We start from the raw sequence: 22939 nt of genomic DNA, 5'->3' as shown, positions 1-22939 counted from the left end.
GGAAACGAAACAAACCGGAAGAGAAGGAAAAGAGCGACAGAGCAGGAGAGACTTCCCAGTATACAAAGACAGGGTGAGAAGACAACTCGTTATATATATATATATATATAGATACGGGATGAATACACCCCTCCCTCGGTATATATAGAGGCGGGATGAAATAGCCCCCCTCTATATATATATCTATATATATAGATATATATATAGATATAGATATATAGGAATGGGATGACTAACCCCCTCCCTCCCTATATATATGTATAGAGGCCGGATGAGAGAGAGAGAGAGAGAGAGAGAGAGAGAGAGAGAGAGAGAGAGAGATTAATCAATTATGGGGTGACTAACCCCCCCATACATATATATATATATATATATATATAGAGAGAGAGAGATTAATTATGGGGTGACTAACCCCCTCCCGATACATATATATAGAGAGAGAGAGATTAATTATGGGGTGACTAACCCCCTCCCGATACATATATATAGAGAGAGAGTAATTATGGGGTGACTAACCCCCTCCCGATATATATATATAGAGAGAGAGATTAATTATGGGGTGACTAACCCCCTCCCGATACATATATAGAGAGAGAGAGAGATTAATTATGGGGTGACTAACTCCCTCCCGATATATATGTATAGAGGCCGGATGAAATAGCCCACCTATATATATATATATATATATATATATATATATATAGAGAGAGAGAGAGAGAGATTAATTATGGGGTGACTAACCCCCTCCCGATACATATATATATATATATATATATATATATATATATATACAGAGAGAGAGAGAGAGAGATTAATTATGGGGTGACTAACCCCCCATAGAGAGAGAGAGAGTAATTATGGGGTGACTAACCCCCTCCCGTCCCCTCCTAGAATACGTAAAGAAAGGGTCAGAGACCCCCTGTGTGTGACAAGGCAGCCGAGAACACCCTGAATGTTGCCGTTAACCCTGCGTGTCTCTGAAGCCCCCTGTAACGGAGAGACCTGATGTGTTATTTCTTTCCGAGCAGGATGGAGAAGTACCACGTTCTGCACCTGATCGGCGAAGGTTCCTTCGGGCGAGTTTACAAGGGCCGGAGGAAGCACAGCGGAGAGGTGATGTCTTCATCGCGGGCACGGATCCAAAACCAGGAGCCCTTGGCTCCACATCAAAGAAAGAGAAGGCGTAGCTGGCGAGGGTCGCAGTCTCATGACCAGTGCAAAATCTCACCAGCTTTCTTATTTTGCAGGTCGTGGCTTTGAAGTTTATCCCAAAAGTTGGCCGCTCAGAGAAGGAACTGAGAGGACTGAAGAGAGAAATTCAGATTATGAGGGATCTCAGACACCCCAACATTGTACGGATGTTAGACAGCTGCGAGACAGAGCGAGAGGTGGGAGCCATTGAGAGATTTCACGACACTCACGAGAGGCTCTTGTCCTGGAAAGGTGTTGGAAATGGCAGCCTCTCTGCAGTACGCTCTGTCGCTTTTTTATCTCGCAGGTTGTTGTGGTCACTGAATACGCGGAAGGAGAGTTATTCCAGATCCTGGAAGATGATGGGAATTTGTCTGAAGAGCTGGTAATTACATGGGGCGGGAGGGGAGACCTGTTACCCCCCTAATTTGGGGTTTATTCAATGCAGGGGAGCTGGGGGCCTTAGCCTGTTACCCTCCTGGGTAATCTCTGGGGTTTATTCAGTGCAGGGGAGCTGGGGGCCTTAGCCTGTGACCCTCCTGGGTAATCTCTGGGGTTTATTCAATGCAGGGGAGCTGGGGGCCTTAGCCTGTTACCCTCCTGGGTAATCTCTGGGGTTTATTCAATGCAGGGGAGCTGGGAGGGCCTTACCCTGTTACCCTCCTGGGTAATCTCTGGGGTTTATTCAATGCAGGGGAGCTGGGGGCCTTAGCCTGTGACCCTCCTGGGTAATCTCTGGGGTTTATTCAATGCAGGGGAGCTAGGGGGGGCTTACCCTGTTACCCTGTTACCCCCCTGGGTAATCTCTGGGGTTTATTCAATGCAGGGGAGCTAGGGGGGGTTACCACCTGCTGGTGATGTTTGAGGTGTCTCTGGATGTAAGGGATGTCTCTGCCGCGTATCAAGCATCTTCTATTAGGCATTATTTGTTTCTGTAGGTAAGAGATGTCTCTGCCCAACTGGTGTCTGCACTCTATTACCTGCACTCTCACCGAATCTTGCACAGGGACATGAAGCCTCAGAATATTTTGCTGGGTAAAGATGGAACCGTCAAACTTTGTGACTTTGGGTAAGTGTGTAGTGGTCATTGAGTATACAGTGAGGGGCTGTATATACTGTATGGCGGGTTTAGTACCAGTGAGTATACACTGTATGGTGTGAGGGGTAGAGTTTATGTATATACTGTACGGTGTGTTTAGTACCGGTGAGTATACACTGTATGGTGTGAGGGGTAGAGTTTATGTATATACTGTACGGTGTGTTTAGTACCAGTGAGTATACACTGTATGGTGTGAGGGGTAGAGGGTATTTATATACTGTACGGTGTGTTTAGTACCGGTGAGTATACACTGTATGGTGTGAGGGGTAGAGTTTATGTATATACTGTATGGCGGGTTTAGTACCGGTGAGTATACACTGGTGTGAGTGGTAGAGGGTATGTATATACTGTATGGCGGGTTTAGTACCGGTGAGTATACACTGGTGTGAGTGGTAGAGGGTATTTATAAACTGTACGGCGTGTTTAGTACCGGTGAGTATACACTGTATGGTGTGAGGGGTAAAGGGTATGTATATACTGTACGGCGTGTTTAGTACCGGTGAGTATACACTGTATGATGTGAGGGGTAGAGGGTATGTATATACTGTATGGCGGGTTTAGTACCGGTGAGTATACACTGGTGTGAGTGGTAGAGGGTATGTATATACTGTATGGCGTGTTTAGTACCGGTGAGTATACACTGTATGGTGTGAGGGGTAGAGGGTATGTATATACTGTACGGTGTGTTTAGTACCGGTGAGTATACACTGTATGGTGTGAGGGGTAGAGGGTATGTATATACTGTACGGTGTGTTTAGTACCGGTGAGTATACACTGTATGGTGTGAGTGGTAGACGGTATGTATATACTGTATGGCGTGTTTAGTACCGGTGAGTATACACTGTATGGTGTGAGTGGTAGAGGGTATTTATATACTGTACGGTGTGTTTAGTACCGGTGAGTATACACTGTATGGTGTGAGGGGTAGAGGGTATGTATATACTGTACGGTGTGTTTAGTACCGGTGAGTATACACTGTATGGTGTGAGTGGTAGAGGGTATGTATATACTGTATAGCGGGTTTAGTACCGGTGAGTATACACTGTATGGTGTGAGTGGTAGAGGGTATGTATATACTGTACGGTGTGTTTAGTACCGGTGAGTATACACTGTATGGTGTGAGTGGTAGAGGGTATGTATATACTGTATGGCGTGTTTAGTACCGGTGAGTATACACTGTATGGTGTGAGGGGTAGAGGGTATGTATATACTGTACGGTGTGTTTAGTACCGGTGAGTATACACTGTATGGTGTGAGTGGTAGACGGTATGTATATACTGTATGGCGTGTTTAGTACCGGTGAGTATACACTGTATGGTGTGAGGGGTAGAGGGTATTTATATACTGTACGGTGTGTTTAGTACCGGTGAGTATACACTGTATGGTGTGAGTGGTAGAGGGTATGTATATACTGTACGGTGTGTTTAGTACCGGTGAGTATACACTGTATGGTGTGAGGGGTAGAGGGTATTTATATACTGTACGGGGTGTTTAGTACCGGTGAGTATACACTGTATGGTGTGAGTGGTAGAGGGTATGTATATACTGTATAGCGGGTTTAGTACCGGTGAGTATACACTGTATGGTGTGAGTGGTAGAGGGTATTTATATACTGTATGGCGTGTTTAGTACCGGTGAGTATACACTGTATGGTGTGAGGGGTAGAGGGTATATATATACTGAATGGCGTGTTTAGTACCGGTGAGTATACACTGTATGGTGTGAGGGGTAGAGGGTATGTATATACTGTACGGTGTGTTTAGTACCGGTGAGTATACACTGTATGGTGTGAGTGGTAGAGGGTATGTATATACTGTACGGTGTGTTTAGTACCGGTGAGTATACACTGTATGGTGTGAGGGGTAGAGGGTATGTATATACTGTACGGTGTGTTTAGTACCGGTGAGTATACACTGTATGGTGTGAGGGTTAGAGGGTATGTATATACTGAATGGCGTGTTTAGTACTGGTGAGTATACACTGTATGGTGTGAGTAGTAGAGGGTATGTATATACTGTACGGTGTGTTTAGTACCGGTGAGTATACACTGTATGGTGTGAGTGGTAGAGGGTATGTATATACTGTACGGTGTGTTTAGTACCGGTGAGTATACACTGGTGTGAGTGGTAGAGGGTATGTATATACTGTACGGTGTGTTTAGTACCGGTGAGTATACACTGTATGGTGTGAGTGGTAGAGGGTATGTATATACTGTACGGTGTGTTTAGTACCGGTGAGTATACACTGTATGGTGTGAGGGGTAGAGGGTATTTATATACTGTACGGTGTGTTTAGTACCGGTGAGTATACACTGTATGGTGTGAGGGGTAGAGGGTATTTATATACTGTACGGTGTGTTTAGTACCGGTGAGTATACACTGTATGGTGTGAGTGGTAGAGGGTATGTATATACTGTACGGTGTGTTTAGTACCGGTGAGTATACACTGTATGGTGTGAGTGGTAGAGGGTATGTATATACTGAATGGCGTGTTTAGTACCGGTGAGTATACACTGTATGGTGTGAGGGGTAGAGGGTATTTATATACTGTATGGCGTGTTTAGTACCGGTGAGTATACACTGTATGGTGTGAGTGGTAGAGGGTATGTATATACTGTATGGCGTGTTTAGTACTGGTGAGTATACACTGTATGGTGTGAGGGGTAGAGGGTATGTATATACTGAATGGCGTGTTTAGTACCGGTGAGTATACACTGTATGGTGTGAGTGGTAGAGGGTATGTATATACTGTACGGTGTGTTTAGTACCGGTGAGTATACACTGTATGGTGTGAGGGGTAGAGGGTATTTATATACTGTATGGCGTGTTTAGTACCGGTGAGTATACACTGTATGGTGTGAGGGGTAGAGGGTATGTATATACTGAATGGCGTGTTTAGTACCGGTGAGTATACACTGTATGGTGTGAGGGGTAGAGGGTATGTATATACTGAATGGCGTGTTTAGTACCGGTGAGTATACACTGGTGTGAGTGGTAGAGGGTATGTATATACTGAATGGCGTGTTTAGTACCGGTGAGTATACACTGTATGGTGTGAGGGTTAGAGGGTATGTATATACTGTACGGTGTGTTTAGTACCGGTGAGTATACACTGTATGGTGTGAGTGGTAGAGGGTATGTATATACTGTACGGGGTGTTTAGTACCGGTGAGTATACACTGTATGGTGTGAGTGGTAGAGGGTATGTATATACTGTATAGCGGGTTTAGTACCAGTGAGTATACACTGTATGGTGTGAGGGGTAGAGTTTATGTATATACTGTACGGTGTGTTTAGTACCGGTGAGTATACACTGTATGGTGTGAGTGGTAGAGGGTATGTATATACTGAATGGCGTGTTTAGTACCGGTGAGTATACACTGTATGGTGTGAGTGGTAGAGGGTATGTATATACTGTATGGCGTGTTTAGTACCGGTGAGTATACACTGTATGGTGTGAGGGTTAGAGGGTATGTATATACTGTACGGTGTGTTTAGTACCGGTGAGTATACACTGTATGGTGTGAGGGGTAGAGGGTATTTATATACTGTACGGTGTGTTTAGTACCGGTGAGTATACACTGTATGGTGTGAGTGGTAGAGGGTATGTATATACTGTATGGCGTGTTTAGTACCGGTGAGTATACACTGTATGGTGTGAGGGGTAGAGGGTATGTATATACTGTACGGTGTGTTTAGTACCGGTGAGTATACACTGGTGTGAGTGGTAGAGGGTATGTATATACTGAATGGCGTGTTTAGTACCGGTGAGTATACACTGTATGGTGTGAGTGGTAGAGGGTATGTATATACTGTACGGTGTGTTTAGTACCGGTGAGTATACACTGTATGGTGTGAGGGGTAGAGGGTATGTATATACTGAATGGCGTGTTTAGTACTGGTGAGTATACACTGTATGGTGTGAGGGGTAGAGGGTATGTATATACTGTACGGTGTGTTTAGTACCGGTGAGTATACACTGTATGGTGTGAGGGGTAGAGGGTATGTATATACTGTACGGTGTGTTTAGTACCGGTGAGTATACACTGTATGGTGTGAGGGGTAGAGGGTATGTATATACTGTATGGCGTGTTTAGTACCGGTGAGTATACACTGTATGGTGTGAGGGGTAGAGGGTATGTATATACTGAATGGCGTGTTTAGTACTGGTGAGTATACACTGTATGGTGTGAGTGGTAGAGGGTATGTATATACTGTACGGTGTGTTTAGTACCGGTGAGTATACACTGTATGGTGTGAGGGGTAGAGGGTATTTATATACTGTACGGTGTGTTTAGTACCGGTGAGTATACACTGTATGGTGTGAGTGGTAGAGGGTATGTATATACTGTACGGTGTGTTTAGTACTGGTGAGTATACACTGGTGTGAGTGGTAGAGGGTATGTATATACTGTACGGTGTGTTTAGTACCGGTGAGTATACACTGTATGGTGTGAGGGGTAGAGGGTATTTATATACTGTACGGTGTGTTTAGTACCGGTGAGTATACACTGTATGGTGTGAGTGGTAGAGGGTATGTATATACTGAATGGCGTGTTTAGTACCGGTGAGTATACACTGTATGGTGTGAGTGGTAGAGGGTATGTATATACTGTACGGTGTGTTTAGTACCGGTGAGTATACACTGTATGGTGTGAGGGGTAGAGGGTATGTATATACTGTACGGTGTGTTTAGTACCGGTGAGTATACACTGTATGGTGTGAGGGGTAGAGGGTATTTATATACTGTACGGTGTGTTTAGTACTGGTGAGTATACACTGTATGGTGTGAGTGGTAGAGGGTATGTATATACTGAATGGCGTGTTTAGTACTGGTGAGTATACACTGTATGGTGTGAGTGGTAGAGGGTATGTATATACTGAATGGCGTGTTTAGTACTGGTGAGTATACACTGTATGGTGTGAGTGGTAGAGGGTATGTATATACTGAATGGCGTGTTTAGTACCGGTGAGTATACACTGTATAGTGAGTGGTAGAGGGTATGTATATACTGTACATTCTGCTTGATACAGTGAGGGGCTTTATATACTGTACAGCGTGTTTGATACTGATTGTTTGTTACTTCTCCGCAACTGAGCCTTTTTCGTTCTGTTCTAGATTTGCCCGTGAGCTAAGTCTGGACACCTTAATGGTGCGCTCTATTAAGGGCACCCCCCTGTATATGTCCCCGGAGCTGGTTCTCGAGCGGCCATACGATCACCGATCTGATCTCTGGGCCCTTGGCTGCATTGTGTATGAGTTGCTGGTTGGAACACCCCCATTCTACACACACAGCATCTTCCAGCTGGTCAGCATCATTACCCAGCAGGCCGTGCGCTGGCCACGGGGTATATCTCCTGAGCTGAAGGTGAGAAATTATCCTCTTCTTCATAGGAAGGGGTCCGGGCGAGCCGTGGGGTGCGGGGGCTCAAGGTCTGGCAATGTCCTTTAATTTTAGGCTTCACCAAAAAGCTTTATGCCAACCCAAAATAGCGCATGATGATTGTGAGAACAGACGTTCAGGCAAAATGTGATGAGGGTGACTGAGACACAACGTATACTTCTATAGGGATGGGGAAATAGGGGTGTCAGGGACAGAAAGCATCATTCTATAGGGATGGGGAAATAGGGGTGTCAGGGACAGAAAGCATCATTCTATAGGGATGGGGAAATAGGGGTGTCAGGGACAGAAAGCATCATTCTATAGGGATGGGGAAATAGGGGTGTCAGGGACAAAAAGCATCATTCTATAGGGATGGGGAAATAGGGGTGTCAGGGACAGAAAGCATCATTCTATAGGGATGGGGAAATAGGGGTGTCAGGGACAGAAAGCATCATTCTATAGGGATGGGGAAATAGGGGTGTCAGGGACAGAAAGCATCATTCTATAGGGATGGGGAAATAGGGGTGTCAGGGACAGAAAGCATCATTCTATAGGGATGGGGAAATAGGGGTGTCAGGGACAGAAAGCATCATTCTATAGGGATGGGGAAATAGGGGTGTCAGGGACAGAAAGCATCATTCTATAGGGATGGGGAAATAGGGGTGTCTGAAAGCATCATTCTAGAACTTCTTGGATTCCTTGAGTTCAACCACCAGGAAAGTTGCGGTTAAAGGCCATGCGCCGCATGTGCTACAAAGTCTTCTAGGGTGTGCTCTGTGAATTGGCCCCCTGTACCTCTCACATCCCTGGGATTTACACGGACATGAGTCGATACGGATTCCATCTGACTTTTGAGCTGAACTGGTCTCCTGCTTCTGTTTTCTTCTATCTGACTTGTTGTATTTCTGTCCCATGCGGTTACAGGCCTTCTTGCAGGGCCTTCTCACAAAGGATCCCACCGTCCGGCTCTCGTGGCCTGAGCTTTTGAGGCATCCGTTCATCAGGGACAAGGTGACAGGTAGGAGCACCATAGCGGTAATGGGTTCCAGGAATGGGGTGAGCTGGAGATAAGACGTCTGCAGACAAGGCAGTATGTGCAGCAGTAAGACGTTCTCCGCTCGTCTTCTCCCTTCTCATGCTGTTTTTCTTGCAGTAGTGAAAGACGGAACAGCCTCCAGTCCCTTCACGTCCCCTCTGACTGATGAGCAGCGGAAGCTGAGAGATAAATTGTGCGAGACTGCTGGCCAGAGCAGCGCGCACTCTCGAATCCTGAGCAGAGCCAGACAGCAAGTGGCAAAAAGACACCAGAGAAACCATGTGAGAAGATTGAGCAGCCCCCCCAACCCCGTATACTTCCCATATGCAGTCTGATATTACAAGCTGCAGCTTCTAATGATACAGCATGTGTCTCCCCTGCAGAGCACGCTCCAGACAGACAGCGGGAAGACACGGCAAGGAGAAAAATCGGTAAAAAAGGATTTGAACCTGCGCAGTGTCCCTCTGTATGTCTTCCCCTGACACAGTATGTACCACCATGGATACACCGCCCCGCTCATCAGTGTTTTTGGATTTCAGAACAACGTTTTGGCCGCGGCTGAGCAGGAGGTCCTATTAAAACAGGCCGAAGCTGAAACCCCCCCTGCAACCAGGTGAGAGAAAGCAAGCGCACCACAAGAGGCTTGTTGGCCAAATGACTTCTGGTATTCACAGGGGTTCCTATCATTATTTCTCCCAGCGATCATCAGATCTCACAGGATTACGAACGAGAGTTCTGCCACCAGAAGCTAGACAGGCAAAGCATTGAGAGAGTTCACCTAGAGAGTGAGGTTAGTGCGCCCCCCGGGCTGGATCTCGTGTCAGTGAAGCGCAAGCCTTCCATCTGGTGGGTGCAGTGTGCACAATATCAGGAAGGTGTCTTTCTGCTGCCTGTACGTGTGTATATGTGTGTGTGTGTGTGTGTGTGTGTGTATATATATATATATATATATATACGGTATATATATATATATACGGTATATATATTCCTTGGAGTAACACATTTTTTGGAGTAAAAGGAGTAACACATTTTTATTCGAGTCCACGGACCAAGTAAAAAGCCACGAAGGACAGAACGTCTGCTGCTATATTTGGTTGGGAATTGGATATTAGATTGGATGTAGGATTCTGCATTTTCTGCATTGGATGTAGGATTCTGCATTTTCTCTTATTTCTAGGGACGGTTATTATATGTTTCTATACACCCTTCGTATGTCGGGTTAGGGTTCCTGTATGCTTTGTATGTGTCAGACGTGGATGCGTTTCTCTGTTCACTTTCTCTCCTCCTGCTGACTGTCTGCTTCTTGTTGCTTTTTACTTGGTCTGTGAATTGTGATAAAAATGTGTCACTTTCATTGAATAATTTTTTAACGTGGACATTCCCTTGTGTTCATCCGGTGTCAGCTGGAGCTACATGGACGGTAATTGTCGTGGTTCCACCGATCAGCTGTTACATGGACAGTAATTGTCATGGTTCCACCTATCAGCTGGGGTTACATGGACGGTAATTGTCATGGTTCCAGCCATCAGCTGGGGTTACATGGACGGTAATTGTCATGGTTCCAGCCATCAGCTGGGGTTACATGGATGGTAATTGTCGTGGTTCCGGCGATCAGCTGGGGCTACGTGGACAGTAATTGTCATGGTTCCAGCGATCAGCTGGGGTTACGTGGGCGGTAAGGGTCCTGGTTAAATGGGCGGTAAGGGTCGTGGTTCCAGCAATCAACTGGCGTTACATGGACGGTAATTGTCATGGTTCCAGCGATCAGCTGGCGTTACACGGACGGTAAGGGTCGTGGTTCCAGTGGTGACAGTTTTTGGGTGCTTCAGTGGGCTTGAAGGGGGAAGTCCTCTTGCCGATCTTGTCTCCTCACTTGTGCTCTTTTTCCTCCCTAGGACAGTGACGATGAGTGGTCTCTGTTGCTGGAGGCCACTGACCCAGCTCAGGCTCAGCTCAGCACTCCCTTCCTCCTACTCCAAGACCCCAGCTTCCGAAAAAGAGTACAGTGCCGGTTGCAGGACTGCCGCCCGCCGGTTAGTACATAAGTATATGAGTACCATGAGTGGGGTACAGGCTGTCTTGCTCTTTTCTATCAAGCCCCTCCAAAATAGGAAAGGACTGCTCTTGTCTCTCGCCCTCTCATAACCTCGCGCTGTTGTCGCCCGGGGCCCCGATTCTTACTATTCTCTCCTCCAGGTCTCTCTAGAAGACGTTTCCCGCCTGCGCCCTGCCCTGCGTGTCATCTGTAACCTTCTCACGTCGACGTGTGACCCCGCGCTGCTTTGTGATCTGTGTATGGAGCTCCGGTTACCTGGCTTTGTGCTGCATCTCATCGGCCAAACGCTAAGCAGTGAGCAGCGACAGGTCGGGATGACGGCCCTTATTCTCTTTTACTGGGCTCTTTAAGCTTTTCCCGGGGGGGGCTTGCTGGGCTGCGTTGGGTAGTTGGAATTTCTGAATATTTCGGAAGATGGGTAAAGGGTCTGGCCCTGTTGCCGTGGCGATGTGTCTCTGTGCTTACGGTTCATTTTTAAAATCGTATCCAGAATAGATGTGCTCTGTGGCATCTCGCTAATACCCTAACCTAAAAGATTCTATAACTTCTGTAACTTTCATAATTCTAATCCATAAACCAAACGAACGCTTTGACTGTAGAGGAAAGCTTGAAATCATTGACCTTTGTGAGGCCGTGTAATGCATCTTCCATGCGTCGCGTTTTGTGTTGTCACAGTGCTCCTGGGCCGTCTCCTTCCTATCCGATCTTTTATCGCTGCTGAATGCTTACTACTGCTTCCAGAGACATCCCGAAGCTTCGAGGTAAGACGCGCTGATCGGCGTAGATGAACCAGAGCGCAAGGCGAACGTCGGGGTTGGACGTAGACGAAGCGTCGGGGCACTCGCTGCGTGTCCTGCGCCAGATCGCACGTAGACGTGTCAGGGATGCCACCGCCGGGCTGCGCGTTATTACAGTTATTATCAGGCATGTGGCTGCTCTGTCCTCAGGCGGCCGCGCGTCACGGTACAGTTTGGCGGTTTTGACTGGTGCCAAGAGCAGAATATCCGCTGAGAATTCTCAGCTTTTTTTGATATTTTGCAGGAATCTTGAGACGTGCGCCGAAACGTTTATTGGAGTTTTGGAAGATTTGCTTTGTTTTCCTCAAGAAGGAGAGGGAATCTTACAACAGCAGAGTCTGCAAGTAAGAGTGATGCCTGCCTGTCTGTCTGTCCGTGCCACGTACTCACAGCTAACCTGCCACTCTCCGTCTGTCTGTCCGTGCCACGTACTCACAGCTAACCTGCCACTCTCCGTCTGTCTGTCCGTGCCACGTACTCACAGCTAACCTGCCACTCCCCGTCTGTCTGTCCGTGACGCGTACTCACAGCTAACCTGCCACTCTCCGTCTGTCTGTCCGTGACGCGTACTCACAGCTAACCTGCCACTCTCCGTCTGTCCGTGCCACGTACTCACAGCTAATCTGCCACTCTCCGTCTGTCTGTCCGTGACGCGTACTCACAGCTAACCTGCCACTCTCCATCTGTCTGTCCGTGACGCGTACTCACAGCTAATCTGCCACTCTCCGTCTGTCTGTCCGTGACACGTACTCACAGCTAACCTGCCCCTCTCCGTCTGTCTGTCCGTGACGCGTACTCACAGCTAACCTGCCCCTCTCCATCTGTCTGTCCGTAACGCGTACTCACAGCTAATCTGCCACTCACCGTCTGTCTGTCAGTGTTTGGTGTCTCTTTGTGAGAGTATAGACTGTGGAGCACTCCCAGACGCTGCCGGGTTTTACACCAATCTTCATTCAGAGCACGGAAGGATTCTGGAGCGGCTTCTAGAGAAGTCCCAGCGTCCAAACCCCGATCTGCCAGTGAGTCCTAAAGGTCAGTTTGATTTTCCTGTATTCCTTGCTAATACTCCATGTGCTCCCTGGCGTGATGTACTACAGGGCACTAATACTCCATGTGCTCCCTGGCGTGTTGTACTACAGGGCACTAATACTCCATGTGCTCCCTGGCTTGATTTACTACAGGGCACTAATACTCCATGTGCTCCCTGGCGTGATGTACTACAGGGCACTAATACTCCATGTGCTCCCTGGCGTGATGTACTACAGGGCACTAATACTCCATGTGCTCCCTGGCGTGATGTACTACAGGGCACTAATACTCCATGTGCTTCCTGGCGTGATGTACTACAGGGCACTAATACTCCATGTGCTCCCTGGCGTGTTGTACTACAGGGCCCTAATACTCCATGTGCTCCCTGGCGTGTTGTACCACAGGGCACTAATACTCCATGTGCTCCCTGGCGTGTTGTACTACAGGGTGCTAATACTCCATGTGCTCCCTGGCGTGTTGTACCACAGGGCACTAATACTCCATGTGCTCTCTGGCGTGTTGTACCACAGGGCACTAATACTCCATGTGCTCTCTGGCATGTTGTACCACAGGGCACTAATACTTAATGTGCTCCCTGGCGTGTTGTACTACAGAGCACTAATACTCCATGCGCTCCCTGGCGTGTTGTACTACAGAGCACTAATACTTCATGTGCTCCCTGGCTTGATTTACTACAGGGGACTAATACTCCATGTGCTCCCTGGCGTGATGTACTACAGGGCACTAATACTCCATGTGCTCCCTGGCGTGATGTACTACAGAGCACTAATACTTCATGTGCTCCCTGGCTTGATTTACTACAGGGGACTAATACTCCATGTGCTCCCTGGCGTGATGTACTACAGAGCACTAATACTCCATGTGCTCCCTGGCGTGATGTACTACAGGGCACTAATACTCCATGTGCTCCCTGGCGTGATGTACTACAGGGCACTAATACTTCATGTGCTCCCTGGCTTGATTTACTACAGGGCACTAATACTCCATGTGCTCCCTGGCGTGATGTACTACAGACCACTAATACTCCATGTGCTCCCTGGCGTGATGTACTACAGGGCACTAATACTCCATGTGCTCCCTGGCGTGATGTACTACAGACCACTAATACTTCATGTGCTCCCTGTAGCTGGGCCGGATGGAGACGCGTCTTCTGAAGAGTGCCGCTTCACTGATGCTCTGGCTGCTGTGTGCGACATCCCGTTCTCCGTAGACTGCAGGCAAATAAAGGAAAAGGTAGGACTCGCTCAGGCTTTTCTTGTTTTCTTCATAATGTATCTTTCCTAAAACGTTAACTTTTCTTACAGATTTCTCTTCATCTGTCTGAGAAGTTTATCTCGGGGACTTGTCTCGACCGCATTGTCTCACATCTGCCGAGCTCTGCGTGCGCTCTTAGCTGTCTCAAGGTACGAGGGATGTTTTAAAACTAGACCACATGAAGTGATGTGTGCGGCCGGCAGCCTTGCGGAGGCAGTTTATAGGGGCTGGCGACCATGTGGCGGTGGTTTATCGCGGCCTTGTGGAAGCGGTGGTTTATCGCGGCCTTGTGGAAGCGGTGGTTTATCGCTGCCTTGTGGAAGCAGTGGTTTATCGCTGCCTTGTGGAAGCAGTGGTTTATCGCTGCCTTGGGGAAGCGGTGGTTTATCGCGGCCTTGTGAAAGCGGTGGTTTATCGCGGCCTTGTGGAAGCGGTGGTTTATGGCGGCCTTGTGGAAGCGGTGGTTTATCGCGGCCTTTTGGAAGCGGTGGTTTATCGCTGCCTTGGGGAAGCGGTGGTTTATCGCGCCCTTGTGGAAGCGGTGGTTTATCGCGGCCTTGTGGAAGCGGTGGTTTATCGCTGCCCTGTGGAAGCGGTGGTTTATCGCGGCCTTGTGGAAGCGGTGGTTTATCGCGGCCTTGTGGAAGCGGTGGTTTATCGCGGCCTTGTGGAAGCGGTGGTTTATAGCGGCCTTGTGGAAGCGGTGGTTTATCGCGGCCTTGTGGAAGCGCTGGTTTATAGCGGCCTTGTGGAAGCGGTGGTTTATCGCGGCCTTGTGATAGCGGTGGTTTATCGCGGCCTTGTGATAGCGGTGGTTTATCGCGGCCTTGTGGAAGCGGTGGTTTATCGCGGCCTTGTGGAAGCGGTGGTTTATCGCGGCCTTGTGGAAGCGGTGGTTTATCGCGGCCTTGTGGAAGCGGTGGTTTATCGCGGCCTTGTGGAAGCGGTGGTTTATCGCGGCCTTGTGGAAGCGGTGGTTTATCGCGGCCTTGTGGAAGCGGTGGTTTATCGCGGCCTTGTGGAAGCGGTGGTTTATCGCGGCCTTGTGGAAGCGGTGGTTTATCGCGGCCTTGTGGAAGCGGTGGTTTATCGCGGCCGGCCGCAGGCTTCATGCAATGTGGGACTTCACGTGCCTTGTTTGCCTTTTTCTGACCGATTGTTGTCTCCTGTACCAGATCTTGTATTCTTGCTGTCACAGTAACCTGGACTTCTGTCATCACCTTGTAAAAAACGGCGCTGCCTGGCAGGCTGTTCTGAGTGTTCTGGAATCGGAGGTATGTATGGAGATACGGAGACGGGAACGTGGTGCGTGAGCGCGGCCGCTCTGAACTCTCTCTGCTTTTCAGGTCAGTCTTGGAGACGTTCAGAGGATTCGCTGTGTGGAGCTGTCTCTGTGTCTGCTGTCAGTGCTCGTTCTACGTCTTCAGTCTTGGCCGGAGCTGTAAGTGTCTGCGCTAAGCTAACTCGTCCTTTGACGATTCCCGTCCAGCATCGTTCCAAGGCTGTCTTTGTTATTGCATTAGGTCTCGGATGGAGTCCCTGGTCCAGCAGCTTCTCACGTGTGAAGTACCATCTCTGGTGGTGAGTGGCATTAGAGGCAGAGAGGGGGTCACATCACGTTACAGAATCGCTTAAAGTATTGAGGACAGAAGGACATTCAGAGGGAAGGCAGCTAAAATGGGGGACGATTTACACGATAAAAATGATCAGCAGAGGCTGAGGGTCTCAATATGTCCAGCTTGGGGAGAGGGATTTAATAAAGCACAGGAGGGAAATTTATTTCATAGGAGGATAAATGTTACAAGAGACCAGAATCTAACACTTGAGGGTCAGAGGCTTGTGAATTGAAGAAAGTTTGACTTTACTGAGAGGGTGGTAGATAAGTGGAGCAGCCTCCCAGCAGAAGTGGTACAGGGTAATACAGTGAGGGCATTTAAACATACATGGGATAGACAAATTCTGTGGCTCTGATTGAACTGTACATCTTGCAGAGCATCTCACTGATTGATCTATACATTATACAGAGCCAGCTCGCTGAGTATATATATATATATATATATATACACACACACACACATACATTATATAAGGTTGGCTCAGCCTGTCCTGCAGGAGAAGCCCCCAGCATCACCCCTCTGTAATGCATGGTGACGGCCGGGAGAGAAAACATTTGCTTCTGCAAACTACTGTAACCTCCGGTAGCTTCCCTGATACGTTACCGATGATTTTTCATTAAGCAGTCTATCCCACCCTTCTGTACCTGAAGCTCCTCACCGCCATTAGTCTGCCGGATCTGTAGGCCGGTGACATCTGGCGCTGATTCCACCTTTCCCTGTAAGGAACAGATGAATATTTGTGCCGTAATGTTTCTCCAGCCCTTAGATTTGCCTGCTTTGTATGCCCCCGACATCCCTCTTTCCTACCCAATGCCGTGCCTGCTGTGCCCCCGCTCTATGTCTAGATCCAAATCAGATGTCCCTGATGGGTTGCCGTGGTTTAGGGCCCCCCTCCTGTCCATGTCCGCAGTGACTTTTTTTCATCAGGTCTGCCAGCTTCTCTGTTTGTGAATAAGGACAATGTTTTGACCCAGAGCAAGTCTTCATCAGGGACAGTAACCGAGGCTCTCTTTGATTGTGATCTCTGATTTCCAGGCCTGTTCTGTGGTCCTGATATCTTCTCTTCAAGACTGTGGGGAACCTGTCGTGCTGTCTCGCGAGAGACTGATGAGTGTCATAAAAATATCCCTGGCATTGACTCCTGAGGTATAAGGCACATGCGCCACTGAGTGTGCACTCTCTCTGTCGTTTCTGAGTGTTCATGTAACTGCCATGAGACGGGGACACCTGCCATATAACCCGAACCCTAACCAAGCAATTAGTATAAAACCAAGAAAGAAACCCAAACCTGCCATCAAGGCCACCATTGAGCGAAAACATGAACAGTCTGGATCCTCCAGCTGTCTCTGGGATATTGTACGAAATGCTGCAGGACCTGCTACCCAACATAGCGGGTACCCCCTCCGTTCCATGTGTGGCAGCACAGAAAAGTGGCCCCGGTGCTAGCTTCATGCACACTCAGGGGTTCGCTCCCCATGTAAACCCCATACAGGAATTACTCCTTTATTGGCCACTCCATTGACGACAATCCCAGACCCTCTTATCTGTGGAAAGTCGAGGATGCGTTCCTCTGATGCTGATGCAACGTTTTGTGGATACATGCGCTGCCACGAGCACCCTTTGCCACTTTCTTGCTTATGTCTTGCAGCTGGTGTCTCCGGCTCCTCTGGGCTCAGGAATACACGACTGGATCTTCCATTTTCTAAACCAGCAGCTTAACCAGGTAAATGTGCTCACTGTGTACACCCAGTTTACGTGTAATGTTGGAGACGTCGGGGTTAGTTACGTGTAAGGTTGGAGACGTCGGGGTTAGTTACGTGTAAGGTTGGAGACGTCGGGGTTAGTTACGTGTAAGGTTGGAGATGTCGGGGTTAGTTACGTGTAAAGTTGGAGACGTCGGGATTAGTTACGTGTAATGTTGGAGACGTCGGGGGTAGTTACGTGTAAAGTTGGAGACGTCGGGGTTAGTTACGTGTAAAGTTGGAGACGTCGGGGTTAGTTACGTGTAAGGTTGGAGACGTCGGGGTTAGTTACGTGTAAGGTTGGAGACGTCGGGGTTAGTTACGTGTAAGGTTGGAGACGTCGGGGTTAGTTACGTGTAAAGTTGGAGACGTCGGGGTTAGTTACGTGTAAGGTTGGAGACGTCTGGGTTAGTTACGTGTAAAGTTGGAGACGTCGGGTTAAGTTACGTGTAAAGTTGGAGACGTCGGGGTTAGTTACGTGTAAGGTTGGAGACGTCGGGGTTAGTTACGTGTAAGGTTGGAGACGTCGGGGTTAGTTACGTGTAAGGTTGGAGACGTCGGGGTTAGTTACGTGTAAGGTTGGAGACGTCGGGGTTAGTTACGTGTAAGGTTGGAGACGTCGGGGTAAGTTACGTGTAAAGTTGGAGACGTCGGGGTAAGTTACGTGTAAAGTTGGAGACGTCGGGGTTAGTTACGTGTAAAGTTGGAGACGTCGGGGTTAGTTACGTGTAAGGTAGGAGACGACGGGGTTAGTTACGTGTAAGGTTGGAGACGTCGGGGTTAGTTACGTGTAAGGTTGGAGACGTCGGGGTTAGTTACGTGTAAGGTTGGAGATGTCGGGGTTAGTTACGTGTAAAGTTGGAGACGTCGGGGTTAGTTATGTGTAAGGTTGGAGACGTCGGGGTTAGTTACGTGTAAGGTTGGAGACGTCTGGGTTAGTTACGTGTAAAGTTGGAGACGTCGGGTTAAGTTACGTGTAAAGTTGGAGACGTCGGGGTTAGTTACGTGTAAGGTTGGAGACGTCGGGGTTAGTTACGTGTAAGGTTGGAGACGTCGGGGTTAGTTACGTGTAAGGTTGGAGACGTCGGGGTTAGTTACGTGTAAGGTTGGAGACGTCGGGGTTAGTTACGTGTAAGGTTGGAGACGTCGGGGTAAGTTACGTGTAAAGTTGGAGACGTCGGGGTAAGTTACGTGTAAAGTTGGAGACGTCGGGGTTAGTTACGTGTAAAGTTGGAGACGTCGGGGTTAGTTACGTGTAAGGTAGGAGACGACGGGGTTAGTTACGTGTAAGGTTGGAGACGTCGGGGTTAGTTACGTGTAAGGTTGGAGACGTCGGGTTTGTAACGTGTTGTAGGTTTGTAAGCAGCATGAGACAGAAATGTTAACGCGCGTGTCTTGGGGGCATCTCTGCACTGAGTGTCTTCAGCATTTACACCCTTGTGTTTCTAGGACCAGTCGCTCTTTATGGAAGTCTCAGAAGAGAGCGCCTTTCTATGGTTCCATGTCTGCTCATTGTTGGGTGCGTCGAGTGCAAAGACTCAGCTGGAAGGAGAGACTCCTCGCGGGACCCCCTGTGTGGCTCCAGACTGGAACCTACTGTCTGTGCGCGGTGAGTACCGGTGATAAGACGTGAGGCCAGGGATGCGCCACTGTCTATGGAGGTGCTCTGCGATGGCTGGGGTGATAACTTTGCATTTACTTTGTCTCAGGGGTGATAAGTTTCCTCCACCTGGCGCTCGTGACCTCTGTGCGGGACCCCGATAACTTCCTCAGCCTCCTGGCTAACCCGGATGGGCTGATCCTGGCGGCAGTTAACCATTTATTGACCCCCAGCTTCCTGGGTCATGTGACGCATGCGTGAGTAGAAATGAAAGCACATGTAACAGACAAGCATACGCCTGCCTGCTGTCCCTAACGAATGCCCCATTAATTAGCATTTTAAGTGTTTTACGAATGGATAAATGCCCCATCCAGTAAAATATGAGCCCTCGGGGCATCTCGTTAGACCCGTCAGTCCCGACCTGGTACCAGGAGAGCGTGCCCGTCAGCGTGCCCTCTAACGCCAGCTTCTCTTAGGTGTTGCTCCTCTGGATGGGACGTTTCTCAGACTGTTTCCGACGTGGTAAATCTTGTGACCCAACTACTCTGCGTCCCCTTCTCTCTGGAGACGGCTGAGGACACCATGCATGTGATTCTGGGATCTCTCAGACGGCACCAGACTGTCTCGTTTCTGCTGCAGGTATGCCAGGCATTATGTCAGGACTTAGTGCCCCGGGCGGCAAAGTTCCACATTGGCGGGTGAGGCGCCAGATCCGGGTAACCATTACATCACAGAGGACGTTTACCATTTCTTTGGTTGTGGAGTTTTGTCGCCACAGACGGGTTGGCTCGGCTCTATGCCGTACATCAGTCTTTTCTGCGATGCTTCCGTTTTTATAATCCTTCCCCTGGCTGGATAGAGACTCTTAGTCTCTTCTCCATACGACGCTTGTGAGCTTGGAGGAGCCGGGCCCCCGTGTTTAATCTTATCGACATATACATGTATATATATATATTATGTTTCTATTATATTATGTATATTATATATATATATATATGTACATTATCAATCTTAATATCACTTTTCATTGTGACCGAGCTACGGGCGCTTTATAAATAAATACAATGTTCTGTCTCGCTCCGCAGGCTGCATCTCAGCTCCCGCCGCACCTCATGGAGCTTCCCGTGTCTCTGTTGTGTCGTCTTGCGCTTGTTCAGAATGACTTCCTTGAAGAGTTTTCGTCGTCGGCAGCCTCCTCGCATGACGTGGCCGCATGGCTGGGAAGTGCCCTGCGCTCAGGGCCGGACAGTCTGACCTGTGACCTGCTGTCCCTTTTCAGCCACTTGATCCGAACGTCGTCCACATGTCTGCCTCTACTGCAAAGCATTGTGGGAGAGTGGGAGAAACTTCTGCCCCAGCTCCTGCACACTTCAGGGCCGGAACTGAGGGCTGCCGGGTGCACCCTTGCGGGGAACTTGGCTCGTCATGAGGAACATCTGGCAAAGTCTGTGTTGGAACGTTTGCTGGACTGTCTCTCGGACAGAGACGCCCGAGTAAGGAGATCGGCCGCATTTGCTGTAGGAAATTTTGCGTTTCACAAGGACCAAGCAGAATGTTACAGCCTCTGGGTGTCTCTTGCGACATCGAGGATCCTGACTCTCCTCAGGGATCCTCAAGCAAAGACCCGTGCCCATGCGGCCAGCGCTTTAGGGAATCTGGGCACGGTCTCCATTCGAGAAAGCGATGCTCAGCTTCAGGTGTTAAAGGTCCCGCAGCTGCTCCTTCAGTCGGCCTGTACAGACCAAGACGAGTCCGTCCGACTGGCTTCGCTCATTGCCCTCCGTAGTCTGAGCGGATCGCCGGCTGTACGGCAGGTGGGTATCAAACCTGCGGCATTGGAGTCTTGGCCGGGTGACTTAATCCTCGGCTACTCTGTCCTGCAGGCGGCCTTCAGTCTGGATGGTAAGCCCAGGAATTGCTCATTTATATGGCGGCCCAGAAGCCATGCAGGTCGCGCCCAATGCGGATCCACCAAAAGAGGCTGCGGCATAAAATATTGTAGATTTTATTAAAGACAGGAAGATCCTTTTATTGCTAAACCTTCCTTTACTATTTCCCAGCAGCAAAGAAAACCCTATAGAACGCTTGTTAGAACCATACATAGCAACCAGACCCCCTTAATCCACCAATCAGCGAACATCCCATCCTCTGCTCCCAACCACTGTCCTTGATCCTAAAACCAAAGGAAAAGCAACCAAATGGAATGATGTCCGGCAGCTTGAAGAACAGCAGAGTCCTCCGAGAAACTTTAACCTAAAGGAAAACAATGGCGCTAAGGGGAGGAATAATACTCGCCTTCTGTCGTTAACATAACCTAAACTGTACGTCGCTGCTCTAGCAAAGGGTACAAATTTAATTACAAGCAAGCGGCTCTTATTACGCCTCGTTTTCAAGCTGAAAATATTAAACAAGATAAAATATTCACTTCTGAAGAAGAAAGATGAGCAACGGCTCTAAAAGTGGGTTTCCGGGGGCCAATCGGCAGCTCTTAAGATCTTAGATCCAGTCTACACCCTGAGCTGAAAGCTTTCCGTGCCACGGCCCCTCTTACTGAATGGGCTTTAAAGCGACCCGTGTCCACCCAGCTAACCGCATCACCCAACAAGCCCACCGGCCTGGGAAGAAGAAAAAAAGGTTCCACCGTCTGCCATAAATAAACCAAAACGGGCGAGAAATGAAAAATGTGGTTGCTTTCCGTGGAATGAAACATCGTCACGGGGACATCTTTCACAGGCCGTTCAGAAAGGCAGCGAGGTGAGTCCCACGTCGGACACCGGAATAAAACCCAAACGTGGCTCCGTGTCAGAAAGTGAAGCCGTTACACGTTAACGGATGATGAATATGGAGACGAGCCACGGACCCCGAAATAAAACCCAAACGTGGCTCCGTGTCAGAAAGTGAAGCCGTTACATGTTAACGGGTGATGAATATGGAGACGAGCCACGGACCCCGAAATAAAACCCAAACGTGGCTCCGTGTCAGAAAGTAGTCACAAAAAGCTGTCACCTGATCCCGGGAGAAGCAAAGAATCTATTAGTGATCTAGAAGTGATTTATTTCCGGGGTCTTCGCTGATTGGTGGATTAAGGGACCCCTGTTGCCATGCGTTCTGTTAACACTGTGTGTTCCACAAGTTTAGGAAGATTTAGCGCTAATCCTTGCCACCGGTCTGATTATTATTCATACAGATAGTGGGAGGGGGTTCAGGTTATTTTGTGGCCCGGTGGGCTTGCCATCTACACATCCAGATATTTGCTTTATTTTTACAATTTTTTTTTCTCCCAATTTTTGTTTTCTTAATCTCTCTTCTCAGCACCTTCTGTCTCTGGATGCTGGAGAGAAGCTGTTGGTGTTCCTGAAAAGTTCCCAAAGATGTGGCTCTGCTTCCTGCGCCCATCACTGCGACCGGCTCCTCCGTCTGCTGAGTGGCCCCTCCGTCTGCTGAGTGGCCCCTCCGTCTGTTGAGAAGCTTAATAGTGGCCCCTCCGTCTGCTGAGCGGCCCCTCCGTCTGCTGAGAAGCTTCGCACCGGCCCTGAGCGGCCACCCCGTAGAGCCAGAGTCACCAGACGTTTCATGTGTACAGACAGCTTCCCCTCTTATACCAAAAGTGTTCGGATTCTGATTCTCAAATTGCTGTTTTTTGGGGGTGAAAGAATAAAACATGAATAATCAGCGTGTATATTCTGTAGATTTTTGTAACAATAAAGTTTATTCATTTAATCAAATCCAAAGCTTTTGGAATTATAAATAAATAAATATACTGTATTATGTGCCATAAATACTGAATACCGGCGGAAACAAGCAGATCACCACCAGACGCTGTCGTTTTTGGGGCGGTTGCTGCGATGTTCTGCAGGAATCTTCGTTGGATGCTGTACTGGTGTTGGGGCGGTTGCTGCGATGTTCTGCAGGAATCTTCGTTGGATGCTGTACTGGTGCTGGGGCGGTTGCTGCGATGTTCTGCAGGGATCTCTGCAGGGCTCTATGGGCGGTTGCTGCGATGTTCTGCAGGAATCTTCGTTGGATGCTGTACTGGTGTTGGGGCGGTTGCTGCGATGTTCTGCAGGGATCTCTGCAGGGCTCTATGGGCGGTTGCTGCGATGTTCTGCAGGAAT

The 22939-nt window shown here is 48.6% G+C and overlaps 1 protein-coding gene across 1 annotated transcript; it reads left to right on the top strand.

The window, feature by feature from the left end:
• The first annotated feature begins 10 nt into the window (after nt 1-10).
• STK36 (serine/threonine kinase 36) lies at nt 11-22549 on the top strand. The gene is made up of 28 exons (XM_053471090.1): nt 11-73; nt 1029-1113; nt 1248-1388; nt 1499-1576; nt 2130-2260; nt 7409-7658; nt 8598-8691; nt 8827-8990; nt 9093-9140; nt 9249-9322; nt 9409-9499; nt 10605-10742; nt 10906-11073; nt 11441-11526; nt 11807-11906; nt 12441-12594; nt 13739-13845; nt 13917-14015; nt 15042-15140; nt 15213-15307; nt 15390-15447; nt 16518-16628; nt 17131-17205; nt 18674-18833; nt 18934-19081; nt 19301-19463; nt 19910-20638; nt 22137-22549. Exons 2-28 carry the CDS (start codon nt 1030-1032, stop codon nt 22266-22268), a joined length of 3777 nt encoding a protein of 1258 aa, XP_053327065.1. The 5' UTR covers nt 11-73; nt 1029; the 3' UTR covers nt 22269-22549.
• The last annotated feature ends 390 nt before the right edge of the window (nt 22550-22939 follow it).

The sequence above is a fragment of the Spea bombifrons genome, chromosome 7, assembly GCF_027358695.1.
Source record: "Spea bombifrons isolate aSpeBom1 chromosome 7, aSpeBom1.2.pri, whole genome shotgun sequence".
Taxonomy (NCBI): domain Eukaryota; kingdom Metazoa; phylum Chordata; class Amphibia; order Anura; family Pelobatidae; genus Spea; species Spea bombifrons.
Note: the sequence above shows the minus strand (reverse complement) of the source record. Positions and strands in the feature narration are given on the sequence as shown.

Coding starts and splice junctions, on each gene's coding strand:
- STK36 (XM_053471090.1), top strand. CDS start 1,030: ATGGAGAAGTACCACGTTCTGCACCTGATCGGCGAAGGTTCCTTCGGG. Junction 14,016..15,041: donor GCGCTCTTAGCTGTCTCAAG/GTACGAGGGATG, acceptor CTCCTGTACCAG/ATCTTGTATTCTTGCTGTCA. Junction 18,834..18,933: donor GAACCTACTGTCTGTGCGCG/GTGAGTACCGGT, acceptor ACTTTGTCTCAG/GGGTGATAAGTTTCCTCCAC.